The sequence below is a fragment of the Pristis pectinata genome, chromosome 18, assembly GCF_009764475.1.
Source record: "Pristis pectinata isolate sPriPec2 chromosome 18, sPriPec2.1.pri, whole genome shotgun sequence".
Lineage (NCBI taxonomy): Eukaryota > Metazoa > Chordata > Chondrichthyes > Rhinopristiformes > Pristidae > Pristis > Pristis pectinata.
The window spans coordinates 10,661,303-10,688,716 of record NC_067422.1 but is presented as its reverse complement, the minus strand read 5'-3'; the positions used below and the strand labels follow the sequence as shown (position 1 = coordinate 10,688,716).

General features: G+C 40.1%; 1 protein-coding gene across 1 annotated transcript in view; it reads left to right on the top strand.

Annotated features, from left to right (window-relative positions):
• Positions 1-9,122: 9,122 nt before the first annotated feature.
• cyth1b (cytohesin 1b) overlaps positions 9,123-27,414 on the top strand; it is a 181,475-nt gene continuing 163,183 nt past the window's right edge. Inside the window, 1 exon segment of the mRNA XM_052033155.1 lies at positions 9,123-9,274. Within this exon segment, the coding sequence (XP_051889115.1) occupies positions 9,256-9,274 (19 nt within the window). The 5' untranslated portion in view covers positions 9,123-9,255.

The window sequence follows — 27,414 nt, the reverse complement described above, 5'->3', positions numbered from 1 at the left end:
TTTTTGCACTATTTATTTATTTTGTAATTTATAGTAAATTTGTCTTTGCACTGTACTGCTGCTGCAAAACAAAAGATTTTTATGTCATTTAAGTCGGTGATAATTCTGATTCTGAAGTAAGGTCCATGTTCACCTCTTCCATGTCATTTAAACATATCTGTTTCTGAGAAGGCACACCTTCATTCCGACCTTATTAAGGACTGCAGGCCAAAAGTTCTCCAAGCCTTTGTGGTTGTGTTTTTTGACACTAGGATTTCATTGCTGGCTCTTTTCTGCATTGTTTCCAATATTTCATTACCTCCCTTGTGTCTTTGTCACCATTTCTGGACACAATATTTCAGATGTTGTCTGAGCAGAACACTCTTTAGTTTGTCTGAGATTGGTGCTGAGGCAACTCCTCCTTCAGAGTTGGTCTGTCTTAAACATCTTTCAGCCTAACATCAGCAAGCTGTGTTTATTCATTACTTGGACTGGTTTTCTTCTTTCCCAAAGTTTCAGGGAAATAATTCAACTTTGTAAATTAACCTAGAATAGTTCTAAAATACATAGAAAATGCTACTGATAATGGACAGTTGTATCCAGACTCCTCTCTGACAGTTACTAATGGAACATTCTGAATCTTGACAGTGTGGAGTAGAGGTTGGATGCAAGGGAATGGCACTAGTTAATCTCAAAAGTTAATCTTTTGAGTCTTGTACCCTCTGTCCAAATCCTTCAGGAAATAACATTGGTTATTACTTAAGCTCCCAAGGGTAATATTATGGTACCTACAGTAAGTATATTAGCTACTGGATCTTTTCACATAAACTATTTATCTTGTTTGTTCAGGAGCTCTTTGATAGGGAGTTCTCTAGCTAGCGATCTTTTTTCAATGAATGGTGTGAAATTTGCCTGAATTGCCACATGAAGTCTCAGTTTAACAGCAGCTCTGTCAGCAGAGTAGCATTGCTTTAGTATTGGAGTCTGGAGTTTGTACTGTAGTCAAAGGTTTACACCCACGGTCCATTGATTTGGTTGCAGCACCCTTATGAAATCAAGAATCCATGCACAATGTGTAACCAACCCTGTCAGGTATTTTGAGATAGCAATTCTACTGTTTTGCAATTCCAAAGTGAACCAACCTGGGAAATATTTCGTGAAACGCAACACTGCATTTGCTAGAAATCTGAAATAAAAACACAAATTGCCGGAATTGTCTCCCAGGTCAGGAAGGATCCACAGAGAAGGAAATGCTGAAAGCATTGCAGGTCGTTGACCGTTCACAGTAACGGTTCTGACGGAAGGACATTGAACCAGAATGGTAGCTGGTTCACTGAAGCTGTCTGACCTGGGAGGCATTCTGGTAAATCCCCATATCTTCTGTCAACTGAGAATAAACTAGGTCAACTTTTTTGTTGTGAAAGTTTTAGATGGAAAACCTAGACTCTGGTAAGTATAGGGATTACAAAAATTTCCCATCGCTTGCATTGCCTATATAAACAAGAACCAAAACCGATGGTTGTCAAAAGCCAAGGGAGGGAGGGGGTGGTGTGAATGCAACAAGAATCATCTAAGATTCCAACTTAACCAAATAGAGGAAGTAAAACTTCAAGCACATCATTTCCCAGTTAGGAGAAGTTTCCATGAACTCTGGAGAAAGGGGAGAAATTCAGACTTAATTAATCATTGCAATTTCTTGGGGGGGGGGGCGGGCAGAGAAATATCAAAATTGGTCTCTTGGTTCAGTGGGAATGATGGCCTTGAATACTAATTAGTGCAGGTTTGGTTAAAAACCTGAACAAAAACAGAAAATGTCAAAAACCAGTGTTTTCCAATATTTTCTGTTGTTGTTTTAGGTTTTCAAGTTTCTGGAAGGATGGGGAGCTTTGGGGGTAGATTTCCAGAGTCTGCTGCATTCCAGTCCCTAGTTACAATAAGATGGACTCTTGACCTCCCAATCTGCCTTGTAATGGTCTTGCACATTATTGTCTGCCTGCACTGCACTTTTTCTGTAACTGTAACACTTTGTTCTGCATTCTGTTATTGCTTTCTCTTGTACTACCTCTATGCACTGATGTGATGAAATTATCTGTATGGACGGCATGCAAAACAAAGTTTTCACTGTACCTCGATACATGTGACAATAACAAACCAATTTACCATCCCTATCACTGGCGAACCATCAAATGTTAGCTTCGTATTCCTAGTACAGAAAATCAATTCTGCTGATGATTATGCTTTTGCACAAGGACAAATTTCTCAAGATCAACACTTGGCAAATAGAAGTTTTGAATATGCAAAGTAATATCTGATCCACATGCACACTTGCTGTGGTTAAAATCATAAAATTTCCCCCCCCACCTCCCTGTCAAACACATTTGCATCAGGTACGGACATGTATAATTAGCTCTTAAATTAGGTTATGACTGGATGATAAATCTGTTTTGTTGCTTTGCATAATTGCCAAGTCTTTGTATACAGACTATATTCAAGATATGTGGAAAGTTTACTTGTGGGGAGCCTCTGAATTTTAGAATTCTGATGTTGAAAGTTTTCCTGCTTTACCACATGAATGCCACAAAGCCCTTTCCCTTTATTAGAAAATCAAGTAGCTTTCAGCTTTTCACTGGATGCTCTGTGTGGCACAAGTAAAATCTATTTTTACATCCTAGATTGGACAGCTGGAGGATTTTCACATATTGCAATGCATTACTTTCAATAATATTCAGGCAACCAAGGCTGTGAAACTGGGATGAGATCTGTTCCTGGTCCCCTGCCCACATTTCTACTGTCTAAATCTCCAATGTCACCATCACAGGTGGGTCAATCGACAGGCCACATTACTCATCCTGTCCCTCACAAATTTATGAGGGACAGGCTGAGGATGGCAAAGGATTAGTAAAGAACACATGCTAATTTGAGGCAGAATAGTTACAGGAGGTGTCTTAATCTAATGGAGTGGAGGCACAGTAGAAACCATTGGGGGAACAGTGAGAGAGAGTCTTATAAAACCTCTGTTGAAGATTTCCTTCTCTCTTCGATGAAGTCGGCATGCCTTGAAGAACCTTTGTAGTGGAGTAGTACAATGGGTGATCTAATGTGCCATCAGACATCTGGGTGCTACGTGATGAGGTAGATAGGAAGCAGTTATCTGTCTAAACAAAATTATGATTAATTCCTGATCTCCAAGAACATTCGTAATTTTCTCCAGTTATTCTGCAAAGTTCCCTCTTGTAAAGGATAAATGGGTGCAGATTTAGTTGTTGTGTGATCCATTAAACTGTCATTATCCTTCTTTACAAAAAGAGTTGGCATGAGGTGCAGTTAACCATGTATCAACATGTTGACCTTAACAGACCAACAGCACACTTAAGTTTTCATTGAGGTGAAAACTTGTAATGATGTAAGTGAAGGAATACTCTCAAGGTTGAGTATTAAGTGCTTTATGGTGGTACTTTGACATAGATGGCAAAGTAATACTTTACCATCTTGAGGTGTAGTTGATAATTCATATTTGATTGTCTGCACTTAGCAAATTGGTATGGTTGTAATAATTCTTGTGGTACTGCATTTCTGCTCTTTAGACTTAATTGTCCTAATTAAATTTGAAACTTTATCCTAAGAACTAGAGATAATTGAGCCACTTTTTTTAAGATGAGAATTGGGATTGAAAGTATTGTACAGAAGATAAATGAATTACAGTATGTTGGCTGACTTTACTGGCAATACTGCTGTGACTGAATGTTCATTGTAGAAAGAAACTTTTTAAGGAAACACAGTAGAGTGGTATATGAACAAGGGAATATAAGAGCAGGAATAGGTCATTGGGCCCTTCGAGTTTGGTCTGTCATTCACCAAGATCATAACTGATCTTCTACCTGGGTGCTGTTTACCTGCACCATTCCCATACACCTCAATTCCCTTTATCAAGAAATCTATCAGAGTCATACAGCTTGGAAACAGGCCCTTCGGCCCCACTTGTCCATGCCAACTGTGTTGCCCAGCGAGCTAGTCCCCCCTGCCCATGCACGTTTGGCCCATAGCCCTCTAAACCTCTCCTATCCATGTACTTATCTAAATGGCTTTTAAATGTTGCTAATGTGCCCGCCTCAACCACTATTTCTGGCAGCTCACTCCAAATACCGACCACCCTTTGCGTGAAGAAGTTGCCCCTAATGTCCCTTTAAAATCTCTCGCCTCTGATCTTAAATCTATTCCCTCTTTGTTTTTAACATCCCTTCCCTCGGAAAAAGACTATGTGCTTTCACCCTGTCTATGCCCCTCATGATCTTGTGTACCTCTATCAAGTCACCCCTCAATCTCCTACGTTCCAGGGAATAAAGTCCAAGTCTACGCAACCTCTCCTTGTAACTCAGGCCTCTAAGTCCAGGCGACATCCTGGTAAACTCCTAGTATCCTATCAATATCTGTTTTGAATGAACGCAATGACTGAGCTTCCACAGCTACCCCGAGTAAAGAATTCTAAAAATTCAGCATCTTCAAGTGAAGAAATTTCTCCTTATCTTGTCTTAAACAGCTAAACCCTTATTCTGAGACTGACCACTGGTCTAGACAACTCAGACAGGGAAACATCCTCATTGCATGCAGCCTGTTGAGCTCTGTAAGAATTTTGTTTCTTTCAATAGGATCTCTGCTCATTCTTCTAACTTGTGAATAATTCATGAACGCTCCTCATTATTCCTTTTTTGCACTAGCTACTTATTTTTGTAATTTATAGATTTTTGTCTTTGCACTGTACTGCTGCCACAAAACAACAAATGTCACGTCGTATGTCAGTGATAATAAATCTGATTCTTCTTGAGAATACAGGCCAAGACTATTCAATTTCTCCTCATATGGCATCCCTGGAATGTCTGAATCTTCCCTACTTTCCTTCCATGGCAAGTATATCCTTCAGAAAGAAAATCAAATCTGTGTAAAATACCCTATACAATTGCAGGAAGACATCTTTACACCTGTATTCAAATCCTCTTGTGATAAAGGCTCATATACCATTTGCATTCCTAATCACTTGTTGCACCTGCATGTTGGCTTTCACTGACTTGTTTACAACACACCTATGATCCCTTGCATATTAACACTGACCAATCTCTCACCATTTTAAAAAAAAGTAGTCTTTTTTTTTGTTTTGTGCACCAAAGTGGATAATCTTGCATCTTTCCATCTTTCTTGCATACTCACTCAGCTTAAAGTCTCTTTGTATGCTCCCTCATACTCTCATTCCTAGCTTAAGTATCAAAACTTGGAAATATGATATTTGGTCCCTTCAGTGAAAATGTTGCTATAAATTGTGTTTAGCTAGGGCGCCGAGCACCAATCCCTCTGGTACCCCACAAGCCTCAGTTTGACGACTGGAGAAAGTTCCATTTAGTGTCCACCTATCCCCACCCCTTTTGCTTTCTTCTGATACACTAATATGCATTGAGAATTGATTATCACCCCCTATTCAAAGTGCCCCAACCTGTGTGGAACATTATCAAAATCCTACTGAAACTCCAAATGTATTATATTCACTCTTCCCACATCCTACAGAGATATGTAATTTTCCTTTCGTATATTGAGGTCAGAAGGAATTTTCTTCATCATGTGCCTTTGACTAACTTTGCTTAGGAACATCCAAGTTATCTTAAGTTCAAGAATCCTGGAAGAGGGAATTTGATCTCTGGCAGATTATATGCACATCCAAAAGTAATTGACTAATCACAGTTTGGATCTAAGAGATGTCATGAGATGGGAAGAAGAAAATGTATTTCTCTACCTACAGCATTATGATGCTGCAAAAGGGTTGCTTGGCCAAGCCAGAAAATCCTGCTGTAGCTTAAAACGATCTGTTTCTTCACTCATGTATAAGAAGGGAAGAGTGTCTTAATTTATGGCATGGCTTATAATGTGAAAAATATGAATAGTTTATCCCTGATATGGGGGAAGGAGGAGCATTGTTCCTGTGCTCAAGCATTGGGATAAAGAGTGCTTTTGATTGCATTTCTGACATCACCTGATTGAGTTACATTTATATATTACCTTAATGCTCTTTTCATGCACATTAAGTGCTTCACATGCGATGAATTAACTTGAAATAGGCCTTTTATATAAAAAGCAGCAGCTATTTTGTATATTGCAGGAATCCACTCATTGGTTGTTGTGACTGTGTGGAATTTGCACTAACGTTCTGGTGTTATTGAACTTCTAACATTTCCCTGGGCCAAAACCATGATTTAACACTTCAACCAAAAGATGTCACCTTCAGCAATGCATTCCTATTACTGTATGCATGTCTAAAAAGACCAACTATGGTAAAGGGGAAAAGTCAGATTGGGGGAACTATTGATCTGTTCTGAGGACATTTCTGGAGAGGAAGCCATAGCATTTTGAACTAAGGTACCTAATTGACCTTCTGGATGCAAGTGATGATTTTGAATATCTTTGAATAGTGGACTTGTTCTCAGAACAGGTATGAACACTGTATTCTCCAGTGATGGTGTACAGGCATATGGTGTAATTATTTGAAGAGTGGGCAGACTTTGTTCATTATGATATTCCACTGTAAAGTAATTTCAATCTTTTGATGCATTTGTAATTTTATTAACGTTGTCCAGAGCAATAGCAATAAAAATCAATGGGAATGGTTTGTCAGGCTTGTATTTATGGATCTGTTTTCATAAATATGCTGTAATATTATAGAAGTAGCATTTGAAAGCACTCGTGTTCAGCTTCTAAAGGGCAATGTTTTATTAATCTGATTTTCCTTTAAGTGTGACATGTTGCTTTGTTTTTTTCATATCGTTTTGCACTGTACAGAGCAACCTCAATACGTCACTTCCTTCTGAGAGTCAAAGTGTATAAGAAGAAAGCAATCAATGCAGATCAGAGAAATCTCCAATTATTGTCTTGCTTCTATTATGCTGTTGCTTGAGTTCAAAATCAATAATGCCTTTCAATGATTTGTTTCATTTGGCAGAGGTGCATATCATTACTGATTCAATAAGACAAGATATGTATATTTTATAAGATACATATTGAAAAAGAGATGTAGAAACTCTCAACCATGGGAGGTCCAGTGCTTAGAAGTGGTCATTTCCAAGCATATTCAAGATATCGATGAGCTCTATTGTTAGAATTTCTTTCCTTGCCTTAATGTTTCCATATCAATTGCCAAATCGTAACTTGGGATTAAAGATAATTAAACATGATATATGATGAACTTCCATTAATAATTTGCTTCTACACGAGATGATATGAATAATTTTCATTGCTGCATTTTGAACTTCTCCATGCTATTCAAAACTTTTCAATTGTTTTTTATGCACCTATTTTCCTCTCCTGTAGAATGACACTGGGAGGTCAGTGAGGGGCAAGGTGTGATTGGCCTTTTAATTTCCCATCCCTTCACTAGAATGATTGAGTTGGGGAAGATGAAATATGGGGAAACAAAGTACAGAAAAATCCTATATTCTGCATTTTTTTCTCCCCTTTCCCTCACCTGGTCTTCCTGCACCCCACTATTCCACCTGCAGTTGGGCAGGTGATACCCATCTTGCTTAATGGTACCCTGTGCAAAATTGTAAATGTGACACGAATTGATTTACTCCCTGGTTTTACTTTACCCACTGTTCTCTTATGGGAAGTTTGGGCATCTATTCTGACAGAGATGGAGCTGCTGACTGGATGGCAAGTTCTCAATTTTTCTTTTGAAAGCTCTACTCTTCTCCCACCACCGTCTTGAGATGGTTGGTTCCACATCATCACAATTTGCATAATATTCCCCCCCCCCATGTTTTCTCTCCCTCACACTGAATCTTTAGCTAATGGGAGCAACTTCTTTGCATTTACCCTCCCCACCATCCATGATCTTGTAGTTCTGTCAATTCTCCTTCCAGGCTTTGCACCTGGAAGAACAACCCCACCACAACTTAAATTCCTTATTATCCTTTGCTGGAACCATTCCACACTTCCCCCAGGTCTTCACATCTGTCCTGAACTAGTCTGACTAGAATTGAGCTACTTCAGTTATGGCCTTACCAATGTGTTATAAGGAACCTGTAGCCTGTGCCTGTATTCATGAAGTCTACATGCATCACTAAGCCTTCTCTCAATATGTCCTGTCACTTTGAAATTCTTTTCCACCCTGTAGAAATGATCCATTTAACTTATTGTTCTTCTGATATCCTTTTTCTCTCAAAATCTTGCATATGGCACTGTATTTGCCCATGAACAACTTCAGTCAAGCATTAGGATAGACAGGAGGCCACCCCTTCATGTGTTTAGCTCTGAGTCACCTCTCATCTGCTGCTGTGGTAAGAATTCAGTTGAGATTAAGACTTCCTGCCAAAGTGTGTAGTGATTTCCCATTTAACATAGTAGTGATGAAGTTTGAACAATGTTGGGCTTTTTGGAGCACGAACAAGAGGTTTGAAGCTCCTTGAATGTTAAGTGTGTGTGTGTGTGTGTGTGTGTGTGTGTGTGGGGGGGGGGGGAGAGAACATAAGGAGTTGTCTGCCTGCCCTACCATTCAGTAAGATCAAAACTGATCGGAAATTGGTCCCAACACCACTTTCCTGCTCTAACTCCTTTTGTTTTTCCTCGTGTGTTGACCGAGAATGTAAAGGGTAGTGGGGGAGAATGTGTGAGGAGGACGTTTTCTTGCAGCACATTTCTTCATCTCCGGATGGACAACAGCACTTCACAGCCATTGAAGTACTATGGAAGCGTAACTGTTGTAGTGTAGCAAACCTATTCAGCGCCCAATTTACTCTCACCAGCTTTCCCTGGTAGACGAGGGACAGGAAACTCGTTCTCGGAGAATTCAATTATCTTAGTGGCTCTTTCATGTGATGCTCTTTGCTAATTGTGCAAAATATTTTGTGCAATCGCAGGCGAGAGCTTGCAGAGAGAATGCATTTTTGGGTACGGGCAGATGGTTTGCAGAATTTGTCCAGCTGGTGCATCTGATTGAAGGTCTGTGGTGGGTGGGGGGGGGGGGGGTGGCGGCGCTGCTTGGTGAAGCCGCCGGCTTGCAAGGGCAGGTTAGGGCGGGGGCAACCCACTCCGTTTCACCGCGACCTTGGGCCGGCCTGTGACAATCAGCCGGGTCACGTGCTCGCCGCCGGTGGCCCCGCCCCTCCTCCTGGGACGGTGACGTCACCGCGGGTGGCTGGGCGGCTGGAGGCGGACGGGGTCCCGGGCCAGCGTGAGCCCCAGTCAGCCGGCGGGCGGGCGGCGGCACACGGGGGACAGCGAGGGGGACGACTCCCAGCCATGGACGAGGGCAGCGACGGTCAGTGCAAAATCAACCCCCTAGATCAATGCAGGGACCGAGAAGGTGGCACCAGCCGGGGCTGCAGTCTGGATTGCACCTTCTTTCTCTCCCTTCCCCGCGTTCGTGCTAAGGGGAAGCACCGCAGTGCAAAGAAAATGTTCCAACTATATATATAACTATATATATTTTCTTTTAATTTCTCCTCCCTTGCACGGCGAGGCTAAGTTGTTGCAAGAGGGGAAATGCTGTTAAGTTTTCTCACTACTAGGAATCTGGAACTGCAGTGTCCAGTTTCCACACCATGCTGCTTCCAACCACGCTTCGGTGGGCGTAAATGCAACTCCCTTTAAATTAGCACGTGACCCGCGGTGGAGACTTTAAAATGTCCAAGTTTTCAGTGTAATATTTTTCTGCAGGTGTTATTGGAAGGGCGAGTCCCTCTGCAGTAGAAACAAATCCATGCATTGAAGTTTGTTTGCTGCATAAGGGATCGAAATTTGTTTCTGTTTTCCAGTGTTTTTTTTCCCCACCTGCTCACTCTTTTTCCAGCATGTTCAGTTTTTATCTTTTTGAATAACCGAGAAAAACATACAGAAGCGACCTGCTCGCAGGGCAGGTTTGGTATAAACCTGCTTTCTTTCATGTGGTATCTAGTAGCTACTGGAAGTTAGCGTGTTGTAAAACAGACAAGGGAGATCTAACTGTGAGATTGAATTTAGCGTGAGTCAAATCGACAGTCCAATGTAATGTACTGGCTGTCAAGGAACATCTCAAACGCTTCTATAGTGTGAATTGGCCTTTGCACAAAGTTTACTAAGTACCCAATAAATTTATTTTTCTTTAATCGAATGTCCCAATACATATATTAGCTGTCTTAAGAATGCGTTGTGCACAATGTTCAACTTCACTTTGTTTATATATTCTTTAGCTTGCTTTTGCTTCACGGACTGATGCACTTTATTGCAAAAAAATTGTTTGCGCTCTGGATTATTTCCTCGTTGTTTTATCGCTGTACTGGAACTGCTATTACATTTTCCATTGTTTGGTTTCGTTGAGGTGCTGAGAAATGGCATTGCAGTGGTAGATAAGGTGAAGAGTCTTGTGCTGGTTCAGTGCATTATCGAGAGGCTAAAAAAGAATGTAAAGACAGCCTTGTATATAACTTAGTAGATTTTCAACAAACTATTGTATGACAAATACACAATGGTCAAGTTGATATCAATGAGTGGTTCACAAAAGTAAAGCTGAGATGTGCATTTCAGATGGAGCTTATTGATGAATCATCCATGAACAATTGTATGGTTAGTATTGATTTGCTCTATTTTTTGTACAAAGAGAACCCAAGATCTCAGTGGACTGTTGAGTTTTGTGGGATCCTTCCCAAGCGAAAGCACATTGAGGAGATCAGGGAAGAAAATCGGATGAGGAAGTTCTTGACAGAACTTGTTGCCCCTATTCCACATTCTTGTGTTTTGATTAAGTTGTATCTCAGTGCAAGGAGAATAAGATCTATCTTGTGTGAATGTTACGATTCAATGCATTATCTTTAAGGAAATTGATTAGGATTTTTTCATTTTTTATGATGGATTGTGTAATAATCAGAAGTATTTCTGTTTAGCAATGACCTATAAACATAGTGCAATGGTCCACTTGCACAATTCGTTAATGAAATGTTGATTAGCCACTTATCTGCTTTGTATATGTAATCTTTTTAAAAAGTGCTCAAGTTCTTATTTTTAGTGAAACTTGGTGTATTGGGGCAAGAGTTCTGAGGACTTCATATGAGTGTACTTCTGGTCCTGGCTAAAATCATAGCTTTAATGGTCTGTAATGTATTGGGGACATTCTGACTGCTGGACTGTTTAGAAGACTGTTTTAGTGGCTCAGGAAGGGTCACTTCCTGTCCCTATGCATTGGGATTTTGATCCCTTATGCCATATTTTAATTGGCATTAATTAGAAAATGTTATTACAAACTATCACTATTTGACAATTGATTTATTATTATCACATGTACGGTGTTACAATGAAAAGCTTTGTTTGCACGCCTTCCAGACAGATCATTCCATACCTAAGTAGATAAAAGTAGTACAAAACGAAAAACAGTAACAGAATGCAGAATATGTGGAGGGCAGGTAGACGATTAAGGTGCAAGGGCCATGACGAGGTAGATTGAGAGATCTAGAGTTCATCTTTGTCCATCAAGAGGTCTGTTTAAGAGTCTTTTAACAGTGGGATAGAAGCTGCCTTCAAGCCTGGTGGAGACTATTTCTTGTTTTATCTCGTATTCTCTTACAATATGGAAGATGCTGTTCAGCTCATTGAGTCTGTGCCAGCTTGCAGAGCTATTCTGTCCGCTGACTTATTTCCTTGTAACCAGTTCTCTGTCATGTGTGCCCGTCAACACCATCCAGATTTTCCTACCACCCACCTACACCAGGGGTAGTTTACCAACCTATCAAACAAACACATGCAGGCACAGGGAGAATGTGCAAACTGCAGGTGGACAACACTTGAGGTCAGGATTGAGCCTGGATCACTGGTGCAGCGAGATGACTGTACTGCACTACCCACTGCATCAATGTGTCTCCATTTACTTGGAGTATCTGGAATGGTTTGTCAACAGTGCCCTTGCAGTTGTCTTTTTCATGGGGATACACAGTCCTAGAAGATACCTGACTGCTCCTGGTGTAAACATCCACTCGAGGCAAGTTTCACAGAAGGGGTAATGGAACATTTCAAATGAATGTATCAGTATGTCCCTTTTCAAAAAGCGAAAAATGAAAAAAAAAACATAATATGGAATTCTGAGATAAAAGCGAACTACCTAGAACAGCTGTATTTCCAGCATTTTCTGCTTTTGTTATTGAAAGGATCTTTTAGTGCATTCGTACTCTGGATTGTGACTTGAACACAGCTTTGTATGTTTAGTTGTGCAGTTCAATATTACATAACTCGTGTAATGTTAGAGTTCAGTTTTGTTTATGTACCTATCCTGTACCTTGGAAGGCAGAGACGGAATGCATTCCAGTCAGAGGCGTACAGCCCAGAAATGGGCCCTTCCGCCCACCAAGTCCTTGCTGACCTTTTTTTCCCACTAATCCCATTTGCCTGCATTAGGTCCCTATTCTTCAATGCCTTGCCTATTTAAGTGCCTGTGTAAATTGGTTTATTATTGTCACATGCACTGAGGTACAGTGAAAACCTTGTCTTGCATACTGTCCATACAGATCAATTCATTACAACAGTGCATTGAGGTACTACGAGGTAAAACAAGAGTGCAGAATAAGGTGTTACAGGGAAAGTGCAGTGCACTGCAGACAGACAATAAAGTGCAAGGTCGTAATGAGGTAGATTGTGAGGTCAAGAGTCCGTCTTACCCTACGAGGGAAGCATTCAATAGTCTTATAACAGCGGGGTAGAAGCTGCCCTTGAGCCTGGTGGTATGTGCTTTCAGGCTTTTGTATCTTCTATCCGATGGAAGGGTGGAGAAGAGAGAATGTCTGGGACATGGTGATTGTATTTGACTCTGCCACCTCTTCTGGCAGTGAGTTCCAGATATCAACCACTCTCTGTATGGCAGGAGGGGGTAAAAACAAACTTCTCCTCAAATTCCCTTTAAAGCTCTTTCCTGTCACCTTAACCCCATGCTGCCTTGTTTTGGTACCTCCACCATGGGGGGGAAATGATTCTGGTTTTCTACCTTATCTGTGCCTCTCATTATTTTATACACCTTTGTCAAGTCGTACCTCAGCCTCCTTCGCTTCAGGGAAAACAAGCCCACTCTATCCAATCTCTCCTCATAACTAAGTCCTCCAATCTAGGCAATATCCTGGTGAATCTCTTCTGCACTCTCTCCAGCGCAACCACATCCTTCCTATAGTGTGGCGACCTAACCAGTGTTTTGTAAAGTTTCAACCTAACATCCCAGTTTTATATTCCATGTCCTGACTTATGAAGGCAACCATGACATGTGCCTTCTTCATCACCCTATCTGTCTGTTGCCACTTTTAGGGAACTTTGGACCTGAACCCTCTGATCATCAACATTGCTTAGCACCCTACCATTTACCATAGCAGGATATAGATCTGATGGAAAGATGAAAGATAATTTTGTCAAGATTTTATCGACCTCAGACAAAAATGTGGGGTTAAATATATTGTAAGAACACATTTCGACAAGCCAGTAGTATTTTTAATTGATTTTCAATACTGTCATAGCGTGCAGTTTATGAAGAGTAATTGGGGAACATGGGAAGGTAGACTGGAAAGATTTTTATAATCCTTTAGGAGCAATTTGACGAGACGCTTTTATTGATATTGTAAAACTAAACATCACTGCTCGAGTTATTATCTGACAGGAAAGTTTTTGTTTTAAATCTTCTCAAAGTCCCAGTAGTCACGTGGAAGGAAGCTCTTGGGCCTGTTGAGTCTGTTTTGGAATACAGCTGGTTGCATTTCCCCCTACTCTCTCTCTGTCCATAGTCCTGCAAGTTCTTTCCATAGCTCTTTGTTCAGCTCCTTATTGAATCTGCTTCCACTTCTACACCTGGTGTTCCGTTTCAGACTCTAAACACTCGCTGCGTTTTTTGTTTTTAAAAAGTAATCCTCGTGTCAATTATCTTCACTATGTGTCCCCTAGTTCTTCATCCTTCTACTTTTTGGGAGCAGTTTCTCTCTATCTATTGTATGCATATCCTTCATGATTTTAAATAACTCAGATCTTCTTGCTGCCTTCTCTATTCCAAGGAGAACAATCCCAGCTTCTTCAGATCATTAAAGTCCCTCATCCCTGGAATCATTTGGGTAATTCTATTCTGCATTCTTTCCATGGCTGTCACACTTTTCCCAAAGTGGATAAATCACCTGGCACAGAATGCATCGTTGCTTGCTGGGGGGAAAAAAGGTTGCAGAGGGCCTGGCATAAGCTCCAAACATTTCCAAGACGAGTCTATTTACAGGTCCGATCCCTGAAAATTGCAAATGTTGCACCCTTGTTCAATGAAGGGTGTAGGGATAAATCCAGTAACTACAGACCAGGCTAGTTTAGAACAAAACAAAAGTCCATTTTAGTGCAAAGTGGTCATAGTGTTGCTATACTGAGGTAGTGGTTAGGGTTGTGCAGGTTGGTTCAAGAACCAAATGGCTGAAGGGAAGTAGCTGTTCTTGAACCTGGTGCTGTGGGACTTCAGGCTTCTGCACCTCCTGCCCGATGGTAGCTGCAAGAAGATGGTACAGCCCGGATGATGGGGTTCTTTCCTTATGTAGATACTACCGCTGGTGGGGAGGGATGTGTCCGTGATATCCTCTGCCTCCATGATTAAATTTCCTTTTTGATCTCTGATTGGCCTGTTCTCTCCTCTTCTAACCCTTTTCTCCTTCACATAAAAAGGGAACCAAAAATATGTTCAAGTTATGTTTTGCTGCTAGTCATTTCAAATGCTCTCATTTTGGTGCTCATTTCCTTTTTTTCCCTTCTTTCTGAATTTCCAGCCTGGTTCTCACTTGTGTTAACAATTACGCATCTGTTATCTGCTCTGTTACTTCGTTTTGCTCACTCTCTTTGGATGTCTAAGGAACTCCTGACTTTAATTCCCATATCAGCACGGATTGGAAAAAGAAATGTTTAAATGTTTTTGTTTGAAGAAGATGTGTGTATGTAATTAAAAGAAAAGTATTTGTACTAAATTGCCAGTATGGTAATTATTGCAAATATCTGTGCTTGGCATCAGTGACCTTAGATGCTTTGTTTTGTATTTTATATCACTAGCTGGAATTAGTCTAATAGTAGATGTGCTCATGAAGTACTTGTCTCAGATCATTTTTAAGTGGAAGAATTCAGCTCAAAGCCAATTAAGAAAGACAGCAGCGTGAGATTTTTATCAATTTCATGCTTATTCTGTGCAGCTTTAGCTCTTAATTTTAAAGTGATAAGAAAGAAGAACAAGAGACGCCAACTGACAAGCTGCTGAACAGAATTATTATTATTCAATAGAATATTGTTATTTTTAACTTCTCACGTCCCAGAGGACTAACCGATGCCAATTCAAATCCAGTCATCTTCTGCCATCTAACCTTTCACTGAAAATAGTTTTGTGCCATTGTTTTGATCTTTAAATGGGTAGTAACATTTTTGAGAAGAATCCTTCCCTGTCAGCTCAAAAAATTGTGATGTGCTTGTAATTTTCTGGCAAGTCTGAATTGTGGGAGAGGGAATGAACGTCATTTGGCCAGTCTTTTCAACATTGCCCTAACTTCAGGCCCATCTATATAAGTATACAACTAAATGTTAATTTCTTCAGTCATTCTCACTGCAGCAATTCATCTGGGCAGAAAGGATTTTCCTGGATGGCATTCTGTGTGCAAGGCTAAAAGGCCTTTACTTTGCAAGATGAGATATATGGGCCAAGGACTCGTCTGCCCACAGATTTGGGTAAAGAGACACCATGGTGTTTTCTGGAGGCAACCATCTGAGTGCTCTTTTGTATTTTGGGCCAAAAAATATTCTGATTGTTCCAACTTTTTTTGTGGGAGTTTACTGTGTGCAAATTGGGTGAGATGTTTCCTACATTACAACACACAGAGAACTTCTTGTCAAATGCTTTAGGAGTCTTGGGCTGTTAATTTTTGTATGCAAGTTGGAAAAAAAAATAATTTTAGGTTTCAATGCAAAGTCAAGGTGTGAAATTAACTCCAAGACGTTGTTTTCAGGCTTTTATCTGTGTATGAGGTCTCTGCAAATATTAGTACATTTCAGCAGACCCTTTTCCAAAGAAAATGAACAGCTATCCAAAGAAAAATAGTTCTAAAATTGCACACCATGTCTTTATGAACCCATTAACTTGGGATTCCTGGGGGTCGATGATTCTAGTTTAAAAAGCTGTACTCCATGATGTTTAATGTAAACATTTTACTGGATCTTTGAACTTTCATTGATGCGCAAGGAAAAATTGGAATGACCAAATGGCTGCAATCAATACTGCAATATCATTTTGTTGCAAAGCAAATTAATTTGATATTAAAAAAGATGCAACTACCCTTGCCATCAATGACCTGCACTGTGCAAGGTTTCCTAGACTGTCATATCTAATGATTGGATAATGCAGATCATAATTATTTTTTCTTGCTTCAGTACTGAGAGGATTAAAGACTTTTTAAATTATATTTCATACTTACTTCCCAGTAATCTGTTTTCTCTTGCATGCACATTAACTTTTGCCCCAATTTATACTAGGGGTAATTTACAGGGCCAGTTAACCTTCCAGTACTTCTCAGGGATGTGGGTGGAAACCACAGACATCCACACAGTGTCAGAGAGAATGTTCAAAACATACAGACTGCACTGGAGATCAGAATTGAACCTGGGTCACCGGAGTTGCGAGGCAGCAGGTCGTGACACTGTGTTGCCATAGTTCCATAACATGTTTATAGTGTGAAATTCTTGTACTGGTAGCAGTAGAACTATTGACATTTACATGTTGTGCATATCAGTGAAGCTACAATTCTGCTCAATTGCTGAAATACAGCTCATAAAGTTTATATCACATTATTGTGTGTTAAGTATTGGAAATATGAGTGGAGAAAGGCAGATGGAGTTTAATCTGGACAAGTTATGAGGTGTTGTAGTTTGGGAGGTCAAATATAAGAGGAAATTGTACAGTAAATGCCAAGACCCTTGGGAACATTGATATACAGAGGGATCTTGGGGTTCAAGTCCATAGCTCCCTGAAAGTGGCAATATAAGTAGCTGGGGTGGCAAAGAAGGCAGACGCATAGTGGGCTTCATTCAGGGCATTGAGTGTAAAAGTTGGGAAGTCGTAGAGTAACACAGCACGGAAACAGGCCCTTTGGCCCAACTCGTCCATGCTGACAAAGATGTCCAACTAAGCTAGTCCCATTTGGCCATATCCCTCTAAACCTTTCCTATCCATGTAACCATCCACGTGTCTTTTAAATGTTGTTGCACCTTTTTCAACCACTTCCACTGGCACCTAGATCCATGTCCGCACGACCCCCTGTGTGGGGGGGAAAGTTGCCCCTCAGATCTCTTTTTAAATCTTTCCCTTCTCACCTATACCCCCTAGTTTTTGATTCCCTTTCCCTGGGAAAAGTACTGTACGCATTCACCCTAGCTGTGCTCCTCGTGATTCTATGCACCTCCATAAGGTCACCCCTCAGTCTCCAATGAATGAATTCCTAGCCTGCCAATCTCTCCCCATAACTCAGGCCCTCAAGTCTTGGCAACATTCTCATAAATCTTCTTTGCGCTCTTCCCAGCTTAATGACATCCTTCTCATAACAGAGTAAACAAATCTGTACATAATACACAAAGTCCAGCCTCAGCAACGTCTTGTACAACTGCAAAATAATGCTTCAACTCCTAGACTCAGTGCCCTCTCTGGTGAAGGCCAGCGTGCCAAACACCTTCACCATCCTGTCTACCTGCGATGTCACTTTCAGGGAACCATGTACATATACTGCTGGGGGTCTCTGTTCTACAGCACTCCCCAGGGCCCACTGTGAATGTCCTACCTTGATTTGACTTCTCAAAATGTAACACCTCGCATTTATCTGGATTGAATGCCATTGGCTTTTCCTAGTTGATCAAGATCCCCTTGTAATTTTTGATAACCTTCATGCTGCAGCTGCAAAAAAAAACTTTGGTTAGGCTACATCTGGAGTATTGTTCTGATCACTGCACTACAGGAAGGACGTGGAGGCTTTGGAGTGGGTGCAGAAGAGGTTCTCCAGGATGTTGCCTGGATTAGAGAGTATTGCCCATGTGTAGAGGTTGGACAAACTTGGATTGTCTTCTCTGAAGCATCCAAGGCTGAGGGGTGACCTGATAGAAAATTATGAGAGCTATAGATAGGGTAGGTAGTCAGAGTCCTTTTCCTAGCGTGGAAATGTCAAATACTAGAGGGCATAGCTTTAAGGTGGGAAGTGGAAAGTTTAAAGGAGATTTGAGGCAATTTGTTTCACACAGAGAGTGGTGGGTGCCTGGAGCAGGCTGACAGGGGATGTGTGGAAGTAGATATGATGGCATTTAAGAGGCATTTAGTCAGGCACATAAACAGGCAGGGAATGGAGGGATCTCGACCATATGCAGGCAGATGTGCAGTTTAGATTGCTATCGTGGTCGGCACAGCCATTGTGGGCCAAAGGGCCTGTTCCTGTGCTGTACTGTTCTATGTTCTACGTGTAATGACAACATTTTGGCTGATTAATGGAATATGGTAGTTTGTGATGTGGTTGTAGTGACTAAAGGTTTTTTGGTGTTGCTGTTGCAAAAGCAAATAAACAAAGGTTGACCTATAAACAGGTCACCCCTTACTGGAGTATTGAAGGCGGTAGCTCTCAACTAGATTGCAGTGATTGGGTACAGCAGTACATGTGATACCACATGATTCTTAACGGTACACTGTACATAGGCAATTTTATATATTTTAGGTTTTGCTCCCAAGAAGTTTGCTGTAGCTACTGGGAAATATTCACAAATTTACATGCAAATTGCATGCTTCAGATGTTATCTGCAGGAGATGCAATTGCTTCATTTGCAGACTGATATCACACGTTTCGTAGTAATGACCTTTTACATGTTCAGTGTTAATGAAAACTTGCTACTTTTTAAAAAAAAACTTTGGTTGTGAAGTCTTTTGTTTTTTGACCATTTTTCTTGGGCATGATGCGTGGCAGGTATTGGCACGCAGGTATGAGCCTGTTGAGCATTTCGTGCATTTAGTGCAGTTTTTGTGCTTTCAGGAAGGATGAGGGAATTGTGGTTTTTCTGAAGTTACAAGTTCAGCACATGAAGGGAAAAAAGGTGTGTGTTGGTTGCAAATGTTATGAATCCTGCTGCAGTAAAAAGGCAGCCAAGGTGTTTTGTAATAAATTTGATGCTCTACATCAATACATTGCATGAAAGAGAAATGATTCCTGAACTTTGGTTTGAATGGATGGTGTTGGATATACTTTGTGTATTGCTTGCGTGAGGAAGGTACCACTATCACCTGTCAGTCATTTTTTTTCAGCTTGTTCCTGAATATGGTGTCTGGGCAGCCTACTGATGAGCACAACAGACATCACAGACACCACTCAGTGGAAAGCTGCCTCTTGCTGTGCAATTGCTCATGCCTTTTTGGAACAAGGATCCATGTCATTGCCAAAACTTCATTTCAAAACAAGTACTTTCAAAGTTTAGAATTTGCTGCAACTTCAAATGTTTATATTTTAAGTTTTTGGACACTTTTGTGTGATGGCTGATTTAGTATAATTATGGGAGGTACACTGGGCATCTGTGAGGTGCTGAGGACCTTCAGATCCGAGACCCTTCATCAGAACCGTGTGACAAAGGTTCACAGACCCGAAGTGTTAACTAGCTCTCTCCACCGACGCGGCCTAACCTCCTGAGTGTTTCCAGCATTTTCTGTGACACAGGGATAGGAATGATGTTGTAGCCTTGTTTGATCACTGTTCAAGAGGGCAGCTTGCCACTATCACTTAAAGGACATCTCAGGATGGGTGATAAATGCGGGCCTTGACAACATATCCAGTAATGGAATAATATTGGGAAAAATCAGTCTTAATCACTCAGGAAGCCCAAATTAATTGGACTGAAAGCAAACTTGACACTCCATTCAGTATTGCTATCCATTGAATCAATGGAAAGTAAAATGGAGAAAGAGGTTTGTAAAATCATTTAGTTAGTTTTGTTAAGGTTAATGCTGCCCATAAATGTTTCTGAACCAAGACAGGGAAATAAGTTGATGCCTTTTCACAGTTTATACTTCCAATTGTGAGGCTAATCCTGAAATTTTTTAAAATTTAAAACATTAAGTTAATACTTCAGTCTTTGTTGTTCAGCTAAGTATCTTGCTTACAGAATATCAAAGGAGTGAGAAATTTTGCATGTGATTTAATCATTGCCCTCGTGGTAAGTACATTTAATATAGTTCGAGGTAAATTGTGTGTGATTTGTCATAGGGAAGGATAAAATGGGCTGATAGCTGTTTTTCTTTATCCTTGATTATCTTTGCATGGAATTGAAATCTCGTATTTAAATTTATGATGTGATTAAAAGGCTATGTTTCTTTCGGTGACCTGTTGCTTCGAGGTAAGGGTTTCCTTGTTATTCCTTATGCCTCTCTTAATGTTCTGCACCATTAGCCATGTGAAGTGAATACAATTCTGTGGAAACGTCAGTATGTAACTGGTCAGCAGGGTAATTGTAAGAGGGGTTTGATGCATAAACTGCACCTTCCACTACATTGCTATTATAGGGACCTGCCAAGACCTAGATCTAATCTTAGCTTGAATAGCCACATATGTACTGTGGTAGAGGAAGTTGGAAGGAATAATAGTACCAAGAAAATATTTTGATATTCTTTGATCCATCACCCCTGTTCTTCTATAAAGTTTAAAGGAGCTTCAAATGTATTTTGCATAGTAGGTTTTGGGGCAGCATTTTTTTATTGTTTCCATGGAGAAAACACTGTTCTATTATCACAGTTAACCAAAGGCGGTTGACATTGATTTCCTAAAGAGCATTGGAATGCTGATGAAGCTCATAAATTGGGAATTTGGAGTGAATTGCTGTAGGATCACGGTGTGTTCTGCGTAATCATTCCATTCCATCTTCTGGAGTGACCCAGTCATCAAAGAGTGCTCATGCATGTTTTCTGAGTGTTGTATCCACAGTAAAACCGTGATAATTTGGTACCCTTTGGACTTCGGTAGTGCCAGACTCACAGATTTTTTGGATGTTATTAATGCCCAAACACAGTTTTATTTCATTTTATTTTGCGTGTTACACAGAAATGGAATAAATTTTCCACTGAACCTGATGAGTAAAGGGAGTGGGACCTCCAGATCCTATCTCCGACTGCAAACCCACCCACATTCCTGGCTGCAGGTGTTTGTGCTCCGATCCTGACTCTGGCTGTGTAACCACCTCACAGTCTGGACCCCCTGACTCTAACCCCACATCCCACTTGCACTTTGGACCCCAATTCTGGATTCATTAGAGTGCCAAATGCTGGACCTCCGGGAATTTTAAACAATCAGATGCCAGATTATCAGAGTTTTATCATTTGTAATTTGTATTCTGTTAGTTAGTCCATGAACCATAGTAAAGTATGCGACATTACCGGTAGTTAGTTATAACATTACAATCAAAAATGAAACTTGTTGAATGGGATAAATTACAGACTACATTTTTGTCTTTGGTTGAATAAGGTTTCAGGTATTCTTACTGCAGATTTGTTAGTTGTCAAGTATCATGGTTACAATGCATTTATCCATCTCAAAATAAGTGGTGTCTTTGTGAAAATGAAGAAGCTGATGTCTTTTCTGATAACATGCAAGCTTATATTTTTTTTGAAATACCACAGTGCTTTATTATCAGTTCCAACCATTGAGGTGTGGTACAATCTGAGTTTAAACAATAAATTTGTACACTGGGTGAATTTGCACATCTATTGCTTATATTTAAATAACACTTTTAATAAATATGCAAATATTGAAAAGCTGCTCAGTGGTTCAGCTATACACCATGAATGTTACCTGGTGATTCTACATTCCTGTCAAGGTTGGAAGTGTTCGCTGCAAATAGCTGGCAGCATGCAGCACTTTTAGCGATCCTTTTGAGATATCACATTCTGGGTGTGGTGAAATTGTAATCATATAATGGTGTTGGTTTCTTTTGGTGGCCGGTTGGGTTGTGAGGAATCCTGACCAGGTTTGAGGCCTTAAATTGTGTTTGACCCGTTTCAGCTTCGATTGGGCGGCATTGGAATGCCACACTAGGGTTAAATGTAGCCAGGCTTGTGTGTGGAGATAAAGAGAGAACGTGATGAGAGATGGGACTGGGCAAGGAGTAGTGAAGCAGTTTGACGTGTTCAGTCGTCTCCAGCTGGCAATTCATATTTGTGAATACTGTGGGCGGTGAAGAGACTTGGCTGTGACGCCTTCGTGATTGAACAGTCCAATATATGCCGACGCCTTACATGCACGGAATAATGTGGGAAAAGAAGAAATTTATTCTCTGTGGCACTTGAGGACAGAAAGATGATAAATGAAAATTGCATAGCATTATCACTGTAATGGAGGCTTCAGCTATTGCTGTGAATAGATTTTCATATTTACACCTGAAGATTTAAATGCTTGAACTAGTTTGTAAATCTTAGCAGCAGTCCTTTACCTGTTAAATAGAAATTTCACACAGTCTGTACGGCAAATATTGTGACCACAGTTCCTCCCCAGGTTGTGGCAGGGTTCCGTTCCTATGAACTGTTCATAACCCGAACTGTTCGTGACCTGGACAGTTCTCAAGCCGGAAATGTGGCCGTGAACTGAGTTCCCACACGGCAGAAGATGCTTACAGCCTTGCAGCAGCCGGCAAATCCATCCCACCGGTCTCCCAAACACTTGCTTGTACATGAATCAGGCGCTCATAAGCTGGGGAGGACCTGTAACCTTAAATGTTCTGCGTTAAATATGTCCTCACAGCTGCTCAAGTGTACTGGTAACTTCATTAAAATAACCAAATTGCTGCCATCAAAATGATGGCAGGTGTCAAAGTTTGAATCATAAATTAACCTGAGAATTGCTAACCCAGGTTAATCTGGCATTGACAATGTCTGGATGAAGTCCTTTCCCCTAAAATAAATTAATTGATGTTAAAATGGAATAAAGAAAATGGTTGTGACTACTTATTTCTTAATCTTGTAGTAACTGAAGTAATAGATTGAAGGCAGCTTGCTGAAAAAAGAGATCATGTTGCTGTTTGTGAAGGGGGTAGAGATTTGCATTTTCACAATGAGTAGTGAAAATACAAATAAAAGGCAGCATCTGTAAATATGCCAGGTGTTGACTCCTTCAGATTTTCAGAATTTGCCATTCTAGTTTCCTCTCCACCCCCTTCAAGTATCTTTCATATTCTTGGAGTAAAATTGCTTGATTCTTAAAAGCTGGGAGCAAAATGTAAACTTGCTGGCCTCTTCGACTTTCCTAGGATGAAGATTGTTTTCTATAAACAATGAAGAAGTGAAACTTTTATTCATCACCTTGGGCTTTCTGATGTGGCTTATAAGAGGTCTTCACACGAGTGGTTGTGGTAATATAAGGGACTGTTTTAGAGTCATAGAGTAACACAACACAAACAGGCCCTTAAGCTCAACTCATCCATGCTGACCAAGATGCCGATCCGAGCTTGTCCCATTTGTCTGCATTTGGCCCTTACCCCTCTAAACCTTTCCTATTCCCATACCTGTCCAAGTATATTTTAAGTGTTTATTAACAGTGAATTATTGTTCTCGTATATTCCCTTGATGTACTACATCAACTGAGTGTATTAAGTTTTAATTTAAACAATATTTTCATTCTTAGTTGTCCCTGCTGGCCATATCATCTGGCTCAGCTGTGGCAACTCTGTAAAAGAGAAATATGGAAGGCAAATTTCTCATTTACCACCTGAGACTAAAAAGTGTCTCTGCTCAAGGCACACAAGGTACTACCCAGAACTTGCTGTAAAACAACCTTGCCCATTGCGATAGTCACTGCAGCAATCTCAATTTTCTATTTGCAGTGTAACATTAATACACAGAATTTATGCATATTATTGTGACAGTAGTTTAAGGATATCCTATTTACTGAATTGAGGAAAAACTGTGTCTTATGTTTTTATTGTGCAAAGGAGAACTAAATTAATGCAATTTTTAAATTTTTTAAAAATCAGAAATAAGCTTAACCAAGTATTACCTTTCTATTATGCAATGCAAATGTCATTGAAATACATGTGTTGGAAAGTTTGAATTGTACACTCAGATTCTACAAGCATCAGACTTCAGCAATGACATGGAAAATAGTTGTTTTTTGTCAGTCTGTCTTTTTATTCACATCCTCATTTAGACGGCTGACAAGCATTTAAAGTACTTGAGCAACAAGCAATTTGCTGGAGGAACTCAGTGGATCGAACAGCATCCATGGGAGGAGTTCCTCCATCAGATTGTTTGATGTTCCAGCATCTGCAGTCTCCTGTGTCTCTGCTTAAAATACTTAACTCTCTGACTTTGCCAAAAACGTAATAAAAAATTGTAAATGTAAATGCCCTTAAACTTGCTCAGCCACCCCTTGACATTGAAATGAATTGAATCACTGTTTCTGTGCCAGGTCTAATCTGGTGCAGATTCTGCAGGCTGATTTCCCCAGTGCAAGTACTGGTGAAGTGCAACAATTTCTGCTCTTTATCTGGACTCCATGAGGAGACCAATGTCAGACTGAGAATCACCAGCGAAATGTGGCCAGCAGGTTCGGGGATTCCTTTCCATACAGGAATTCAGAACTTCATGGTACTTGAATAGACAAGTACTGGCAGTGCCTCATAGAATTCCCAATATTTAACAAAAATCCAGCCTATTAATGTGCAGAAATTAGACTTTTCCCGACAAAGTGCAAATTTAGTTTTACAACAAGTCAGTTCTACATTAGAATGGTGAGAACACCAAAGTCTGCACTTGGACAGGGTTCTTAAATCATGTCAGTGCTATTCAGGGGGAAAAAAACTAAATCTAATTGCTCAAGTACTGCTGAACAATGAAGTTCAGTTTTGCTGATTTAATTTTGTTATAAATTTATATCAATCGCCAACAAATACGCATATTTTGTACCTGAAGTGTTGACTTGCACCTTCTGCCTCCACAGGTACAACTTGGCCCATTGGATTCTTCCAGCTTTCAGTTTATTATTTCATTCTTTGTTTCTCTTTCTTGGATCTTTCCTTTGAGCATTTGCAGCACAGGACTACATCGGCCAGCTCCCTCTAAGGGCTCGTACAGATAGATATTTGGATATTTATTTATTAGTCACATGTACATCGAAACACACAGTGAAATGCATCTTTTTGCGTTACTGAGAATGTGCTGGGGGCAGCCTGCAAGTGTCGCCGCTCTCCCACGCCAACATCGCATAGGTGCAATAACGTCAATGGACTCTGTATAAGGTTTAATAAATCTATGCGCGATTATGTTGTAACACAAGCTCTGTGTTTCTGCACAAGTGTTTTGCCCTGTAGTATATCTGTAAAAACACCATAGATTGCAAATGGAAATTAGTCTACAAATGTTTAAATAACATGTTAAAATAAAAGCAATGTTTTCTTTAATTATTCTCAGAATATGCTGTTTACACGTATTTAATTTGGCAGCCTTGAAATAATATTCCAGACTAAAATAAACTGTAGCTTCTTTCCAGAATTTTACATCGCAGGCTTCACAGTGCAACACCTATCACCCAATGCCAATCTATCCAACAATAAGCAATGCTATTGAAAAACTGCTTGTTCACTGTAGGGAGTCTCCAGAAGAACCCAGACATGTCTATTATTATCCAAAAAAGTTCAAATGCTTGTAAGAAAATTGGCTTTGGAGTATAATTGAACATGCACTCAGTGATTTTGCTGGGGAGTCATTAATTAGGGAACCATTTGGCAATGAGAGATAATAACTGTGTTTAAAAGCCATTAGGTATTTACTGAAAATAAATGAGAATTTGGAGAAAAAGGCATTGAACATTAATCCATTCCTATTCCATAAACTGAAACCATCTAAGTGGTTAACCAGGTTAGGTGTGTACAGTGATCAACTGCCTGCCCAAATTTGTGCATTCAGTGTGTTAGACAATTGTCAACTTGTCCTTTGCCTAGGATATTATGGATTCAAATGCTTTTGCTGTACTTGAGCTCTTAATCTAAGCTGTTTCTTTTTTGGTTATTGAAGAAGAGCTGCTTTGTCAGTGGGCCAATTCTTGAACGAATGGTAAAACAGAGACTCCATTCATCCATTTTGAAGATCAAGTGATTCTACCAGGTTGTGGTAGCAGCTTATCTAGTGTCCTGACCAATATGCTGCCATCGAACGGCACCAAGAGTCTCCCATGACTGGCCTTTAATACAGTTTGTTACTATTTTAGAAGCTTGTTACCCATAAAATGAATTCCTTGTTTGATTCTATTGAAACAATTGGGGCCCTTGAAATTTATTGTGTGTGGATTGCTCTGAGATGTTTGCTGCCTACATTGGTTCTATTTTAAAGCCATCATTTTGGCATCTGTTTTAACTACATGAATGACATTTTGAAGTTGCACTTTATTTCTCTCCGGAAAACCTATTGAGTACATAGAACGAGAACATAGAACATTACAGCACAGTACAGGCCCTTCATTCCAGAGTGTTGTTCCAACATTTTATCCTGCTCTAAGATCTATCTAATCCTTCCCTCCCACATAGCTCCCCATTTCTCTATCATTCATGTGTCTATCTAAGAGTCTCTTAAATATCCCGAATGTATCTGCCCCCACAACCTCTGCCAGCAGTGCGTTCCACACACCCACCACTCTCTGTGTGGAAAATAAAACTTACCCCTGCCATCCCCCTTGTACCTTCCTCCAGTCACCTTAAAATTATGTCCCCTCGTGTTAGCCATTGTTGCCCTGGGAAAAAGTCTCCATGGCATGGAGACTTTTTCCCAGTACTTCATGACCATGCCATTAACCTTTTTTGCCATTAGGCATGGATCTAACAAGCTGTTATTTACTTTCCAGATGAGGTGGCACTGGTGAGAGCAGCTGCAACTGTAAAGCCACCAACTAGCGCCAGATATATCCATTGTTGGGATAGTAGTCTGAGTGTTACAAGTGCCAATAAATCTCATTTAGCCTTCCCGCATTAGAAATTGGCATGCTGAGGAAGCTTCTTTCTGTGGACCGAGCAAATTCTTGCTGCAACATTGGGGGAATGTGTTGTGTTGATGGCAGCTTGCAAAATAAATCTGAAATTTATAATCAAAACAATTTCACTAAAGTAGGAAGAGCAATGTAAAAATATGCCTGGATTATATTTGTCAATCAGATGTTATTCTTGAAAACTGAGCATCAGGGAATCTTTCAGTGTTTAAAAGTCACTGCGGCAAGTCTTTTCATTCTGGCAATTTACTGACAAGATTCTGATTTTAAAAGGCTTCTGATTTATACATTTTAATAGCTTTTAAATGTAAAAACTTTAAAAATTAAGTTTTTAAATTGACCTTTATTGAATTTATTGAAAAGTGCTTTAACTTTAGTGAGTTTTAAATTGTAAATAATGTAAATTATACCTCCTATCATAAAT